Source organism: Zootoca vivipara, chromosome Z (assembly GCF_963506605.1).
Source record: "Zootoca vivipara chromosome Z, rZooViv1.1, whole genome shotgun sequence".
Classification (NCBI taxonomy): Eukaryota; Metazoa; Chordata; class Lepidosauria; order Squamata; family Lacertidae; genus Zootoca; species Zootoca vivipara.
This window is the reverse complement of record NC_083294.1, coordinates 15,205,833-15,221,938: the sequence shown is the minus strand read 5'-3', so window position 1 is coordinate 15,221,938 and position 16,106 is coordinate 15,205,833. Positions and strand designations below refer to the sequence as shown.

Genomic DNA, 16,106 nt, shown 5'->3' with positions numbered 1-16,106 from the left:
GCTATTTTTAAGTGTTTTCTCAGGTCTTGACTGAGGTGGAACCTGGCAAGCTATTCCAAAGTTGTCCATCTACTATTTTACTTCCTCTGCAGAGTCTTTCTCCCATTTTAATCATACACAGGGGAAGGAAAGCCAATTGTGTGAGAATTTTATATATTTGAAAAACAATTCCCTACTAGGCTAGTCGTGTCAAGAAGTTGTTTAAAAAAATATTTGGGCTGTGTAACGCCTGAACTTGTGTGTTTGGTTGGTTTAGAAAGAGTGTAATCTGATGTATGTTTAGCCAGGAACGGGCTGCTTCTGCCCATTAGAGAAAAGATTAGCAACACCCTCCACAAAGCATAACAGAAGGAGATCCAACCACGTGCAGCAGTTCTGCGAGTTCTCCTTTCTCCCTCTCTTCCAATAACACTTCTCCTGTCGTCACGGAAATGTGCCGCTGCTGCTGCTAATATTCAGCCTCTGAAGGGAAGAAAGAGAACTGTGTGACTCTTGATTCTTAAACCTGCTAGGGCGGAGGATGAACTTTCCGAGGAATAAGTGAAACCCGTGATTAATCCTGCCTTCCCTTCCTGGTGTGTCACTGTCCTTCCCCGCAGAAGGGTTTTTCTGCTCTGTTTCTGTCCTGATTAGACAAATAACTAATTGGGCACTTAATGTCAGCAAGACGAACCATCACTAAACCCTGCAGGAACACAACTGGAGATTCGCTTCACACACACACGCACAACACACGTTTGTTGGGAATGAGATACTAGCGTTTGACGTTAAGATCTGGGGAAATGCAACCCTTTCCAGCCTTATAAAAGTCCCTTTCCCCTTCTCCAATCTTTCACCAGGGATTGAGGGGCGAACGCGAAAGGGTTAACACTAAGAAACGGTTTAACACGCGCGCGCTCTCAGTATGAACCTGGAAGTGACAAGATGTATACAGGGAGAAGCCCTCTCTGTTTCATAGCTCTGTGGCTCCTCCCTTTCTCGCCCAATCAGCGGTCGTGGGATAATACTGGCGCCGCCCCCAAGCTGTAGGATGGTGATTGGGCGAGTGGAACATGGCGGAGAAAAGCCAGGCGAAGCGCTTACGGGAGGTACACGTGGGATCCAGGGGGTGGAAGGAAGAGGCTTGGGCATTTACGCGGGGGAAGGTGAGGGATCAGCCTTCTTGGAGGGTGGGAAATCGGGGCCACTCGGGGTGAATAAGGAGATGTTGCTGATGCTTGAGGAGGGGCACCTCTGTTAAATAATGGTGGTGGTGGGAGAAAATGAGACCCTTTGAGGTGGCGACGCAAAGTGTAAAGTCACACCCTTCCCAACAACCTCATATTCCAAGGTAGGCAGGGTTTGTCCATGGAGTTTTCTTGGCAGGGATACTGGAGTGGCCTGCCAGTTCCTTCTCCAGGTGGATCACGTTTAGTCAAAACTCTCCACTATGACCTGTCCATCTTGGGTGGCCCTGCATGGCATGGCTCATAGCTTCTCTGAGTTATTCAAGCCCCTTCCGGAATTAAGATTGCCGGAAGAAATATCAACAACCTCAGATATGCAGATGACACAACCTTGATGGCAGAAAGTGAGGAGGAATTAAAGAACCTTTTAATGAGGGTGAAAGAGGAGAGCGCAAAATATGGTCTGAAGCTCAACATCAAAAAAACCAAGATCATGGCCACTGGTCCCATCACCTCCTGGCAAACAGAAGGGGAAGAAATGGAGGCAGTGAGAGATTTTACTTTCTTGGGCTCCTTTATCACTGCAGATAGTGACAGCAGTAACGAAATTAAAAGACGCCTGCTTCTTGGGAGAAAAGCAATGACAAACCTAGACAGCATCTTAAAAAGCAGAGACATCACCTTGCCTACAAAGGTCCGTATAGTTAAAGCTATGGTTTTCCCAGTAGTGATGTATGGAAGTGAGAGCTGGACCATAAAGAAGGCTGATCGCCGAAGAATTGATGCTTTTAAATTATGGTGCTGGAGGAGACTCTTGAGAGTCCTATGGACTGCAAGAAGATCAAACCTATCCATTCTTAAGGAAATCAGCCCTGAGTGCTCATTGGAAGTACAGATCGTGAAGCTGAGGCTCCAATACTTTGGCCACCTCATGAGAAGAGAAGAATCCTTGGAAAAGACCCTGATGTTGGGAAAGATTGAGGGCACTAGGAGAAGGGGACAACAGAGGATGAGATGGTTGGACAGTGTTCTCGAAGCTACGAACATGAGTTTGACCAAACTGCGGGAAGCAGTGCAAGACAGGAGTGCCTGGTGTGTTATGGTCCATGGGGTCACGAAGAGTCAGACACGACTAAACAACTAAACTACAACAACAACAGGCAGGGTTGGGACATGGTTTCACTCAGCTCTCGTTTTTGGTTTAGCCACAGACTTTAATCCAGGCTTCCTCAAACTCGGCCCTCTAGATGTTTTGAGACTACAATTCCCATCATCCCTGACCACTGGTCCTGCTAGCTAGGGCTCATGGGAGTTGTAGGCCAAAAACATCTGGAGGGCCGAGTTTGGGGGTGCCTGCTTTAATCTAATACCAGTTCCTCACCCAGACCCCTTCTCCTTCTTGGTGCTCTCCAGATGTTCCACAAACACCAGGCAGAGAGATGAGTCTAACCCAAGGCTTGCCAAGCACCTCTGGATGCTCATGGGTAGAGCTGCCCATCTTTTACCCACAAGATGGGACACATTGTGGGCTTCTCAGTGGGGCATCTGGTTAAGATGCTGATTATCTGATGGTGATTATTATTTGATGTTCATGATTATAAGATGCTAGACTAAATGGGCCTTTGGCCTGATCCAACAGCCAGACTCACTCTTAGGTTGTATCCCAGGGACCTTACAGAGAAGGTGGGCAATTAATAATGATAACAATGTGTTATTATGGATACATAACTGTTTGCCAATCGATCCTGGAATTGAGTGTGTGTCTTGAACAGAAGTGGGTAATGTGTACTATCTGTGTGACCATCCTTAATGCATCTATCCTGCGGAAGCAGCTAATAAATGAGATCCGTTTACTTTCCTCGTTCCTAGGGAGAAGATAGAAAAATGGACTGGCGCAAATGGAAGCAGGAAAGTAAGAATGCTCTTTGGGTTCCTGGGTCTTCTCTCCCCACCCCCACAGACTTTATCTTTTTCTGGCAAGTCAGCACTGGGAATCTGTCCTGCAAAAAAGAACAAAGGAAGAGCCATGCTGGATCAGGCCAAAGGCCATTCCATCCAGCTCAAAAAAGTGCCTAATAAACACATATGCTTATGGTGTCTTAAGTTTACCAGTTTTCAAACTGTATATTATTGGCTTTCAAAATCCCCACCCCACCCCCTTGCAACACAACATTTTTGTCAAACTGCACAAGAAGAAAAACAAGTTTGTGTTTCTGCTTTCCCCCTGCCGTCCAAGTGGATGTCTCATTTTGGCTTAGCTTGGCACACCAGCAGTATTCCAAGCCTGAGAGTCCTGGGAGAAAAGCACTGCACAGTCCTTCCTTGATTATTCCCAGCACACCTTAGTCCAGGGCCTTCTGTGTTGGAACTGTTTTAACCCCAATGCTAACTCTCAGGGATTTCACTTATTGTCCATTCTGTGTTCTCATCTCTCTTCCAGAGAAGGAAGAGGTGAAGAAATGGAAGGAGCTGAAGCTGTTGAGGAAACTGGATAAGAAGATGATGCAGGAAGTGGCAGAGAAACAGAAAGAGGAGGCAAAGCCCATTGAAGATAAAGGTAACGGATAACCACGAATGGGAATGAAACTGGTCTTTCCTTGGAATGTGCTACACAACAGCCTTCGCCAATCTGGAGCCACCTCCAAATGTTTTGGGTGACTACTCCCATTAGCCCCAGCCAGCACAACTGATGGTACTCCAAAGCATCTAGAGGGGGCACAGGATTGGTTCAGGCTGCTATGGAGGAAGGAAGTAACCTGGGACTTTCTGCATGCAAAGCTGATGCTCTAACCACTGAGCTAGGTACGAAGGGTAAACAAACAAAAACCCTCCTCGTGAAATCTAGGAATGCTTACTGTGTGCTGCTTCTCCTAAACAGTAACTTCCTTATTTCCTAGGGCGGAACTACACGGTCAGTGTTGCCCTTCCGGGCTCCATTCTCAGCAACGCCCAGTCGGCAGAGTTGCGGACTTACCTTGCCGGGCAGATTGCCAGGGCCTGCGTCATCTTCTGCGTGGACGAGATTGTGGTGTTTGATGAGCAAGGGGAGGATTCAAAGTAAGGACAGAATCTGTCTAGTTGCTCACAAGGCTTTCCCCCCAGCTAGCTAGCATCATTTCCATGCAGGGATTCCTTCCCAGCCCTACCTGGAAATGCCAGTGGGGAATGAAAGTGAGGACCTGTTACCACAAAGAGAGTATGTGCTCTCTTATAATAAGACACACTGCAGCAGCGTCTGAGTGGCCCATAGAAAGCCAACAGGGTTTAACTTTTTAAAACTTAATTCCAAAGATTGTACTGTTTTCTCCTCTCTCTCTCCACACCCCTCCCCCCGCTGCTCAATCTTTTCAGGACGGTGGAAGGTGAATTTGAAGGGATCAAGAAGAGAGGTCAGGCCTGTGTGCAGTTGGCCCGGATTCTGCAGTACCTGGAATGTCCTCAGTAAGTCATTCTGCAAAAACTTGGGAAAGCTCCTTTAATGGCTTTAACGCTACCTAAGCTTCCTCAATATTTATTGTTGAGGACTGGAATATGCTGGGGGGTTGGGGTGGGAGAGAACTGTCACAGTGGCCGGAGTGGGCTACTTCAGAGTAACGACTCTACACAGCTCTGCATTTTATCTTTTTATTGGTGCTACGTATTTACATGCTGAAGGCAGTGCTATTTACAGAGACACATCTTATCCGCTAGAGTCAGAACCTCCGAATGGCGTTTGGCGCGTTTTCCTCCAACATAACAACTTGGGGAGACCCATCCTCTTCCCCCTACGTTTTCTGCGCAATTCCGGAGTTGGGGGGACAGGTCTGCCCCCCTTGCTTCCCCCTTCCTGTCTCACCTGGGGCGCTGGCTCCGCTACCCTGTCTGAGCCTCGGACCCCACTTCCTGCTTCCCCACTTGAGACGGAGCTCTCCCTGCTTTCCCCTGCGCTCGGGGATGGGCTGGAACTCAGGAGGGGAGGGACTTCGCGATATCCCCTGTCCCTCACAAGAACAATAATGCCCCAGGGATTAGACAGGCTTGTATGTCTCTCAGCAGATCCTTCATGGGATGAAGGGGAGATTTTGACCCTTCGCCCCATGTATATCTCAAAGTGCACTCCACATCTGCTGGGGGCCTTATGTCTAGCTGGCTTGATTTTTCTGTTGGCTGCTGTGTTTTGTTTTATTGTCACTGGATAATTTGAGCATTATCGCAGCTGAATATTGGAAGCTGCTTCTTCTCATTTGCCCTTCTAAAAGCATTTCTTTCCCTCTATTGGACAGATATCTTAGGAAGTCTTTTTTCCCCAAACACCAGGACCTCCAGTTTGCAGGTAAGGCCTAGAGCAATGAAGGGCGACATTCCCTTCCGGGCAACATTCTCTGTGTGTATGTTTCACCTCTACATAGTGACATCATTATATATTGGTGTATCTCAGTGTTTAGCCAGTGATATGTCACAATGTCAAAAAGCAGACATTGCCTTTCCCCCCCCCCCCACACTCATTCCTCCTAATGAAAAGGCATTATCGGAGTTCAATGACATTTTCCAGCCAAACAATCCTAGGTCAGGTCACAGCCAGATAAACAAATATTATACACTCAAAAAGGTCCCTCAAAAAATAAAGTAAGAGCACATAAACTTTACACAAAATTGATTGGTTCCCTGTAATAAATCAGTAGCTGAGTATATCAGCACCCACCCCCCGAAAGACTTAGAGGAATTGTTTGGTCCCCAGTGGGTGCCAGAAGGTGAACAATGTGGGCTGAACCTCAGGAGTAATTAATTAGTCCTGTCTTGGGTTGTTGCTTTTTAGTGGGTAGGGACAGCACACATGTGCACATGTACTCTGGCACATGTGAAAAGCAGTGTTAGTTTGTTTTGCATTGGAGGGTGAGGGTGGGGGTGACTCCATATTACTCACCTTGGATATGTTGTTTCAGGGCTCTTAAACCCCTTAGACAGCCCCCACCACGTGCGGATAGGTGAGGAATCAGAGTATCGGGAAGGAGTGGTTTTGTCACGGCCCACCAAGCCTGGCCGGGGATCTTTTGTGAACTGTGGAATGCAAAAGGTAAACCCTCACCTGTCCTGCTGCTGCACCTTAAAGGGGTCCTACTTTTACCCCTCCATGGTCCTTAACCAATCTCCATCCTTGATGGAGCGAGTGAGTTCCGCAGAGGCAAGCAGGATGTCCCTGCAGATCAGGGGGAGATGGGACCTTTCCCAGCCCTAGGGCTGCATTCCATCAAGGATAACTGCCTGGGGGCCACTTGCTAGTGAGGGGTGTGACCAAAGACCAAAAAGGGGACAGAGCAATAGATGTGAAACTGTAGCTACTCATATTTATTTATTTGTTGCATTTCTATCCCATGTTTTTCTCCAATGAGATTATGGTTCTCCTCATTTAATCCCCACAACAGCCCTGTGAGGTGGGGCAGTGACCCACCCAAGGTCACCCAGTGCACTTAATGGCCCAGTGGGGCTTTGAGCCCTGGTCTACCAGGTCCTAGTCCAGCACCCTAACCACTACACTGTATTGTCACCATAGCTGACCCTTGTAGCTTATATTGCCCCCTTGCCTGGCTGTGCATTCGGCAGGCCTGAGATCCGCCGCATCCCAAGCCAATGTTCTCTTCCTACAGGAGGTACAGATTGATAAGCAACTGGAGGCAGGCCTTCGTGTTACAGTGCGTCTCAACCCACAGCAAAATCCAGGTAACATAATTGGCCCCCACACCTTGGCCCAGATGCTGAATGGGCTAGCCCCACCTCTACCACTGCACTCAGGTTGTTCAAATTTGTCCCAGACAAGGATGTGGGGGGCAGAATCTCCTTTTCATAACATTCCCCTGAGCTTCATGATTTCAAGAGTCGTGAGAAGTTTAAGTCATAATTTGCAAGCACTCCTCTCCTTTTCCCGTGTAGCTGGTAGGCAGACTGCCCATTTGCAGCCCAACAAAAACCTGGGTTCTTGTGGGTCAGTCAGCCCTGTTAACCCCCCCCCCCACTTTCTTCCCTAGAGAGCAAAACACAGAAGGGGATAGTCGTTTCATCGCATCAGCCCCGAACTGCTTCTGGGCTCTACTGGGGCTACAGTGTCCGCTTGGCATCCTGTCTGAGTAAGTATACATGCCTACTTTTTAAAAAGACCCCATAACATACTGTTACGATTAAGTATATAAAGCCTTTAACAACTGGCTTTATATACTGTATATTCCTGCGTATAAGACTACTTTTTAACCCAGGAAAGTCGGGGTCGTCTTATACGCCAGGTCGTATTTCTTATACGACGAGTATATCCCAAACTCTATATTTTAACTGGAAAAGTTGGGGGTCATCTTATATGCCGGAATATATGGTACTTAAGATTGCCGTACCTCATTATGCCCACTCAGCAGCTTTGATTGGGGGGAACAGGCACTGTTATAGGGCCCACATTATATCTGCTCTGCAGCTGTAAAAAAAAAAAATCTTTTAGTGGGGAAGCACCTACCCTTTGGAACTGCCTGCCTATTGAAATCAGGCATGCACCACCATTGCATTCTTTTCAGTGCCTGCTAAAAACATTTTTAGTTAGACTAGTGTACCCAGATGCTTAGAAAGTTAGTGGGAGTTTTAATCTGTTTTATGTCTTTTGATATTTTGATTTTCTGAAAGCCTGGAACGATTGCTGTTCTTATTGATGATTTTCTTTTATCATCCTTTTTGTAAACGTCATTGAGATAATTTTTTTAAAAAAATTTACAACTAAGTGGTGTATAAATTTTATGAAATGAAGTAGACTACAGTTCCCAGCATTCTTTGGGGAAATGCATGATCTTAGGCTTAAGTTGCTTTGAAGTCATTAAATGGTTTATAAATTTAAGTGGCATTAAGTGGTTTATAAATTTAATAAAAATAATTTGGAGAACTACAGGTTTTCCCCATCCATGGCTTAAGTGCGTTGCCTAACATTTGTCTTCTGCTGGTCAGGTGCTGTTTTTGCTGAGTCTCCATATAAAGAAGGCTACGATCTCTCCATTGGAACCTCTGAGCGAGGCGCCTCTGTGGACCAGGCAACTCTGCCTCCTTTCAGGTACACTTTTACAATCCTACCAGGTTTTATGGGGACTAGAATCGTCTCTCTACATCCCGTAAACCTGCTTTACCATTTCTTCTGTCTCCCAGACATGCTCTGATAGTTTTCGGAGGCTTGCAAGGCCTGGAGGCAAGCGTGGACATGGACCTAAACCTGGAGGTCACAGATCCAAGCACCTTGTTTGACTTTTATTTGAACACCTGTCCGGGGCAGGGCAGCCGCACCATCAGGACCGAGGTGAGGTGCTTTTTTGAAAAAGGATGAGGCCAGTTCATGGAGGCTAATGGTTACTAGCCATAGTGACTATGTTCTCCTCCATTGTCAGAGGCAATGTGCTGGAAATCACAAGGGGGGAAGAGTTGTTGTTGTTGCTGTGCTCAGGTCCCGCTTGCAGGCTTCTCACTGGAGCATCTGGCTGGACTCTGTTAGAAGAGGATGCTGATAGGTGTCCAATCCGACAGCCGGGGTCTTTCTTTGTTCCTTATGGTGGCCTCCTGCACCCATACAAAAGAAGAATCTGCTAGATTAGTCCAATAGCCCATCTAAGTCTAGCATCCTGTTCTCACAGTGGCCATAAATTTCTTTTGGGGGTTCCCTTTCTAGGAAGCAATTCTCATCTCTCTGTCGGCGCTGAGACCTCGGATCGAAGAAGCAGCGAAGAAAGGCAGCAGCCTCTGAACAAAAGCAGAAACTCAAGCATCCAACATGGGCAGACCCTCATCAATCTTTACCTCTCCCAGCCAACTTAACATCGAAATGTGAAGCAGGACCATCTTCTCTCTCTGGCAGGAGGTCAGGAAACTCACCTCCCTGCTGCCACTGGATGACTGAGAGCGGAACAGGTTGGAGCAGGGGTCAGCAAACGTTTTCAGCAGGGGGCTGGTCCACCGTCCCTCAGACCTTGTGGGGGGCTGAACTATGTTTTGGAGAAAAAATGAATGTATTCCTATGCACCACAAATAACCCAGAGATGCGTTTTAAATAAAAGGACACATTCTACTCATGTAAAAACACACTGATTCCCGGACCATACGCAAGCCGGATTTAGAAGGCAGTTGGGCCGGATCTGGCCCCCAGGCCTTGGTTTGCCTACCCATAGGTTGGAGAGCAACCAGACACAAACGGAAGGGGGAAGGGCTTTGAGACTGGCCTGTCTAGCTCAGCTGCCACTTCTCAGAAGGAGGCATCTGCTTCGAACTTTTGGGAAACAGTGAAGACCTAAGTGTAGCAATTGACTGGGGGATGATGCCCTCCAGCTCAAATGCAATCTGTTGCAACCACATTCACGTTTAACTCAGGAGGAACAACTTTATCCACAAAATTAAGACTGCTGGGAATCTGATCTCTCCCCCATCCCCCAGCAACCTACAGTTTAAGAAGAAACTTATCAAGTGTATGACCTAATGTGATATTCCAGGCGTATCTTGACAATTAAACAGCCAAACTTTTAAAGGTGTAAACTAGTGGTTCCCAAATGGGGAATACTGCCCACTGGTGGGGGGCAGTGGGATTACTTAGCAGAGTGAAAAGGAATATCAGATGTTAAATAGCTGGTATCACTGCATCAAGTTCATCAATTTTGTTGAATTAAATTAAATAGTTTTAATTCAGTTTTGTGCAGGGTTTATTGGGGGGGTAGTTTTTGCATTTTTATTATTTTTTAAACCATTAAGAATTAATAGAAGTAAAATATATACGTATAAATGATCACATACACCTGGCTGTGTATATGAAGGTCCTGGGCTGCCCAGATGGCAAGACCCCCGTCTCGGCCTCGCTGGTGTGGTCCAAAGGAAAGCAGAGCAATATGTTTGTTACCAGCTTGGCTGCAGGAGTTGCCAGGAGGAGGTGCACTCTGGATTTGTGTAGAGTTTACTCCTTAGTATTTTCTTCTCTTGAAGACACCCCGCAAGGCAGCAGAGATTCCTTCTCCTAGATGGGCTCGCTTCCCATATTGACAAGCCCCATCTGCCCCTAGTTTCCCTTTACAGCACATGCAGAGGAAAGCAATCCAAGTTGGTGGCCATCACTGCCTCTTGTCCTTAGAAGCAGGTACTGTTCCTTGAGAGCGGCGAGAAAGAGTTGCTTGTTGGAGCTAGGATACCTACTGGCTACTCGGGCAGATCCTACCACCTGGCAAGTGTCTGTTTGCAAGGTCTCCGGAATCACTTCCTTAGGTGGTACTCCCAGCTGTGATTGCTTTCAAGTTGCTTCCAGCAGAGATTGCTTTCAACTTGCTAGTCCTCTTGAGGATGTTGGGGACGAAGAGGAGGCCGGAGGCCCGCTCGATGCTCTCGATGGGGACCAGGAAATTCTCCAGAGGGATCTTATCATTGACGGGGCTGTTTGGCATGACGTAGGAGCGCAACTCAATCTCCCCACTTGACTTCTCCAGGATGAGCACCTTGAAGAAGTGTGTGGGGACGGCCACATGGCTTTTCCCAATCACCTGGTATTTCACATACATCTTCCCATCTGCCTCCATCCTGTATGGGGAAATCAGGGGAGAGGGGATCAGAAGCCATGATATAGGGGGATTCCAGCACCCCTTTTACAAAAATGTGAAACAATATTGTGATTTTTATTTAACAAAATTTACATTTTATTATTTCATAAAATAATAACTGTGATTGCGGGGTGGGGGCTGTTGGCAGAGTAAACCAGAGGGGAAAGTCTAAGTTTGTTTTGGTTTTTATTAATTACCTGGGTAGAAAAAGTGGTCCCGTACAGACATAAACATTCTTGTTGTATTTAGTTAAGCTTCTGCAGTATTTCTCCAAGTTATTCCAAGCATTCTGATTCAGGTGAGGATTCTAGAAGCAAAATAAATGTGTTCAGTAGCTGAAGTGAGGATAATAATGAAGCAGTTAAAAGGCTAGGTGTGGTCCTCCATGGGGCGCCTAATCCCAGAGGTGACCCAGAAGTGACTTTAGTTCACATTGCTTTAAAAAAAATTAAGTCTAGTAGACCTAATTTGAGTCACACAACTAAAAAACTGTAAGGCATAGGATTTTTTTTATTTACTCCTGTGATTGACATGTGAGATCATCCAGGTTTTTTTGGATTAAAATAATCCAATAATCAAAATCTGAGATGTAGCTACCCAGACATAGTTGCTGCTTGCAAAGGGGCCCCCATAACAATTAAAGCTTTAGGGCCCCCCATGTAGGTCTGCCTTTGATCTCATGGACAGGCATTCTCTTTATTTCCTCGATATTAAATTAAGAAGTGCCTCTGAGGCTATGCAGAGTGTATTTGCCACAGCTGGGGATGGGGGGGAAAGACCGTCCAACCATTAGTAGAGGGTCTTGAGCGCCCGGGGAACGTAGCTCGCTTGCTGCCTTCAGACAAGCCAATCCAATACACTCCCTTACCTGGGGGGCGATGTTGCTCAAGTAGAACGTGTCCCCCATGGCCTTCTGGCTCCAGCGGTGGTTGGCGGCGGCCGCCAAGTGTCCCCGGTCAAAGCCGCTGCCCCGGTAATCCTCGTTGGTGGCGCGGTGGTACTCATGAATCGAGTCGTCGGAACGGAAGTCGCAGGCAGCGCGGTCCGAGGAGCCGCTCAGCGTAGCCGGGTTTAGCTGCTCCACCACCCAGAGGGCGCTACGAGCCCGCGGGTCGTAGCACAGCACGTAGGACTCCCGGGTCCGCAGCAGGGACAGCCCCGGCAAGCCGTACTTGGCCAGATCCCCCGAGTCGCCAACGCCGCCTCGGGCAGCCAAATCCGAAGTTGTGGCGGCGGCAACCACTGGCACGACCGGCAGCCGCGAGAGGAGCCCCTCCGCCTCCGCTCCCAGATGGCTCGGCTGCCTCTCTCTCTTGGAAAAGCTGGCGCCCAAGCCCAACCCGAGAGCCAGGGAGGCCGCCGACACCAGCCACCGGCTGCCGCTGCAAAATCGCCTCATTTCATCTGCTCCGGTTGGCGGAATCGACCCAGCGGCAACTTGCTATAGAAACGAGGACTCCCGGGTCTGGGGGAGTGTGAATGGGGATGGAACGTCCGATCAGCGGAACGCCGAAAATGAGAGGGGGGGAAAGTGTGAATGGAACGAAACGTTAGATCAGCAGAAGGTCAGGGAAGGTGCGAATGGGGACAGAACGTTCGAGTAGGAGCAAAAAGGGATACACTGTAGCTCCGCCTTCGTCGGTCGTGCCGACTCCTTAAAGGGGCAACGTTTTTATTTCGAACAGGTGGCTAAGACGGGCTATACTGCGTTGGTCTTGCGACTGGTGGTCACTGGACCCGCTACTGGGTCACGCGGGCCGTGATCTAAAGGTGGTTTGCTACATCAGCTCTGCCACAAAACAAGTACTGTTGTTGTTTAGTCGTGTCCGACTCTTCGTGACCCCATGGACCAGAGCACTCCAGGCACTCCTGTCTTCAAAACAAGTACTGTACACATGGTAACAATACTAAGCAGGCCGGCCCACCCAGGAGGCAAGGTGATGACAACCGCCTCGGGTGGCAGAACCCACAGGGGCAGATCGTGATGTCAGCATTTATTCCTCCTGATCTTCACTCACCCTTTCATCCGTGGTGGGTTGGGGATGCCATTTTGGGGTTCATGTCCACCTCAGGCACCAAAATGTCTTCTGCTGGCCCTGATGCTAAAGAAATAAGCCTCCAAATGCACATTGGAGTTAAGGAGGTCGGTTCCTGGGGCTCTGGAAAGGCTGAGGGCTACTTAACCTCCTGAAGAAGGGTGCTTGAGGGTGTACTGTTGTGGCTCTAGCAAAGGTTAAGCAAGGGGAGCAAAAGCCCACGACAGAAAAAGCAGTGCTCTCTTCTACAAAAGCACACACTAACAGGGAAAGAAGGCAGTCCCTTTTGGCCATAAGAGCTGTCATGTACAGTGGAGCAGACTCCTTCGGGATGTAGCGGGTCCTCCTTCGTTGGATGTTTTAAAAACAGAGGTTGGATGGTCATCTCAGGGGGATTCTTTAGCTGGGATTTCCGCATTGCAGGGGCTATGACCATTGGGCCTCCTTCAGCTCTACAGTTCCATGATTCTAGGACTACTTTACAGTATATGCAGAGCATGTAACAATTGGAGAACATTGCCCTTTTAAGGACACTTAAAAGCCCGTCACACTTTACGGCCCTTGCCCTTGCTGATTCTTTGACCTTAGGGAGCGTTAGAAGATTGGTGCTTTGGCTGGCCTGAAGCAAAGATGTATTGCACTACAACTGTCTTCATATTATATTCCATAAACCCGCATTTAAAGTCTTCCTTCTTGATTAGACTGTTAAGAATAATTTCTAACTGTGGAGAGCATGCCAATGTGTAGAGCATGTTGGTAGGCTCAACCTGTACAATAACAGAACCACTATAACTTTAATATATTAAAACCGTATTTTTGAAGTTTTAAAGAAATTACCAAGATGTAATTTATAGGTCACTAAGCAGCCTCAGACCCAACCCTGCTCAGGAATGCTAAAAAGTAAAAGAATCACTGTTTTGAAAAATTGGTGGTTAAAATAAGTGGTTTTGGAAACTCTGGTCCACCATCATGATTCAGAACAGAGTCCAATTGTATGCAAACTTAAGACAAAAGCCTCCTGCTTGAACTCAGAAAGCATCAATGTGTCCAGATACAAAGAAGTTTCCAAAAAATACACAGGAGAAAACACCAGTATCACTTTTAGAGGGGATAATGGTTAGTCTGATGCAGCAAAAACCACTAAGAAATGTGTGTAAAATAAAGTACTTCTTTATGCAACAGTTATGGAACAGGATGGCAGTTATGTTTACCAATCTATAGGTGCATTTATTTCAGTAATGCAACTTAAAAGGTGAAACCAATATATGAGATAGATGCATGACATGCAAAGCAAGATATGTCAAGCCTTTATTTGTTGAAATTGTAATTATTTGTCGTTAGGCGGGTCAATTACAAATGGAATGTAATTAATGAAATGTAATAGTGATGCTTATTTTTGTTTATTTTTGTATTATTGTAACTGTTTTATTACTATGGAATTTCCAAAAGAAAGCCTTTGAAACAATTAAAAGAAAAATAAAAAATAGTAAGTTGCATTACTGAAATAAATAAGACTTTTCTTTAAAAAAAAATTTTTTTTAAAAAAACATTACAAAATATAACAAAAACAAAGGATTTACGGAATATAAAGAAACAGAAAAGGATATGAGAATACCAAAAGCAAAACATAAAAATAAATGCTCAAAATAAAATTCCATCCAAACTTATACTCAACACAATACAAATCAAGTGATACTGTATATAAAAGGTTTAAATCAAGATGAAATCCGAACAAAAAATTCAAAATGAGTGGAAATTGGTAGTGGACTATCTGAAAAAAGAAGGTATTAAAACTGATCTGGTGATTTGCTTAAGTAACGTATAAATAGATATTTGTTAGCAAAGGAAGACAACACACCTGTGGTAGGTGGTTTAAATAAAGGAATTTAAGAAGCGAGTTAAGACGGGTGAAAGTTAGAGGAAGCGATATGGTAACAATCGGAAGTATTTAAAATTTTTATTTTCTTTTTTCCTTGTTGTTTTTTTTTTTGAAATTTTTGTGTCCCAATTTCATCTTGAAATAAATGCACTTTTCAACGATATTCTAATTTTCCGAGTTTCACCTGTAGATGGCTTTAAAAGATTCGTGGAGGAAAGGGCTATCAATGGCTACTAGCCACAAGCGCTATGTGGCTAGTTGCTGGAAGCCACAGGAGGGGAGAGTATTCTTGTGCACAAATACTTCTGGCTGTTTCCTCACAGGTTATCTGGTTGGCCACTATGAGAATAAGATGCTGGACTAAATGAGCCATTCACCTGATCCACCACATTCTTGTGTCCTTGAAAGACTTACTTTTTTTCATCGCTTAAAACTTTTGAGGTTTAAAAGGCCACTTGACAAGCCCATGACAGCAACAAAATTTGCGCAGCATCTTATTTTTTACCAGAATAATAGGTTTATGGTGGCACATTTTTTTTGGTAGAAGACCATGTTGCAAAAAAACCTCATGCCCACACCTATTTTAAGATTGCAAAGGTACAAACTCATTTGCCACATCCTGCCTCCTTCATTTTAACACCAGTCACTTCCATCCTTATGGTTACTGTCAGTAGAGGGTAAAAAAACAAGTCAAGATTTACAAAGGTTTATGTTTATTCTTTTGAGGGGACTGGGGAAATCAAGAGGGAGGCCACACTGATGAAAACGGAATTCATAACAGTATTGTAGGTGGTCCAGTATACAGAAATAAAGCCATTGATATTGGGCTACTACAGAACCCACACTAACCCCAGAACCATTCTTTTGTGGTTCGTGCTCCAAACTTCCCAAAAGGCAATTAAAAAGAAGAAGTCTGATGAAGATAATGGAAAAATACAATGGTGGGTAGGTGGGTGGGAGAACATTCTGTATCCGACAAGCAGCTCCTTACCCTGTGTCACTTAAAAAAATAATAATCTAGGCACCTTATCTATAAAGAGGGAAATCCTTAGTGCATTTAGTGGTCTTACAGTGGGAACTCCTGTGTACAGCAGATCCCAGTAGGACTTGCTGTCAGCGATGACAGTGAGCCCTACATACAAAGGAACACAATCAGCTTATTTTCAATGCCCCTTATTTTCATCCTTACCTGTGCCAGAGCTGACATCAGCTGTGGTGGGGCAGATAAAGGTACGTAATTTGGAGGGAAATGTCCTTGTAGGCCAAACTGAGATCTGTGCCAGGTCTAGCAAAGCCTGTACATGAGAGGTTCTCTACTCCTACTATATATACTCAGCAGAACGTTGCAGCTTCTCTCAAAAATTGTTTCCCCTTTCCACCTTAGTGAACTGAGAGGCCAAGCCTGTACCTTTTCATTGAGCATTTCCACATCCAAACTAAATGCTTGTGGAGATATTTG

The 16,106-nt window shown here is 46.0% G+C and overlaps 2 protein-coding genes across 2 annotated transcripts; one reads left to right on the top strand and one right to left on the bottom strand.

Annotated features, from left to right (window-relative positions):
- Window positions 1-1,016: 1,016 nt before the first annotated feature.
- SPOUT1 (SPOUT domain containing methyltransferase 1) lies at window positions 1,017-9,832 on the top strand. The gene is made up of 12 exons (XM_035113903.2): window positions 1,017-1,088; window positions 3,036-3,078; window positions 3,607-3,723; window positions 4,064-4,223; window positions 4,518-4,607; window positions 5,429-5,478; window positions 6,089-6,219; window positions 6,791-6,863; window positions 7,169-7,267; window positions 8,121-8,223; window positions 8,316-8,463; window positions 8,830-9,832. The coding sequence occupies exons 1-12, from the start codon at window positions 1,053-1,055 to the stop codon at window positions 8,902-8,904; spliced, it is 1,125 nt and encodes a 374-aa protein (XP_034969794.2). The 5' UTR covers window positions 1,017-1,052; the 3' UTR covers window positions 8,905-9,832.
- Window positions 9,833-9,865: 33 nt separating this feature from the next.
- On the bottom strand, window positions 9,866-12,589 carry ENDOG (endonuclease G). Its single transcript, XM_035112557.2, has 3 exons — window positions 11,601-12,589; window positions 10,930-11,039; window positions 9,866-10,712 (listed from the first exon to the last, which is right to left on the bottom strand). The coding sequence occupies exons 1-3, from the start codon at window positions 12,129-12,131 to the stop codon at window positions 10,400-10,402; spliced, it is 954 nt and encodes a 317-aa protein (XP_034968448.1). The 5' UTR covers window positions 12,132-12,589; the 3' UTR covers window positions 9,866-10,399.
- Window positions 12,590-16,106: the final 3,517 nt, after the last annotated feature.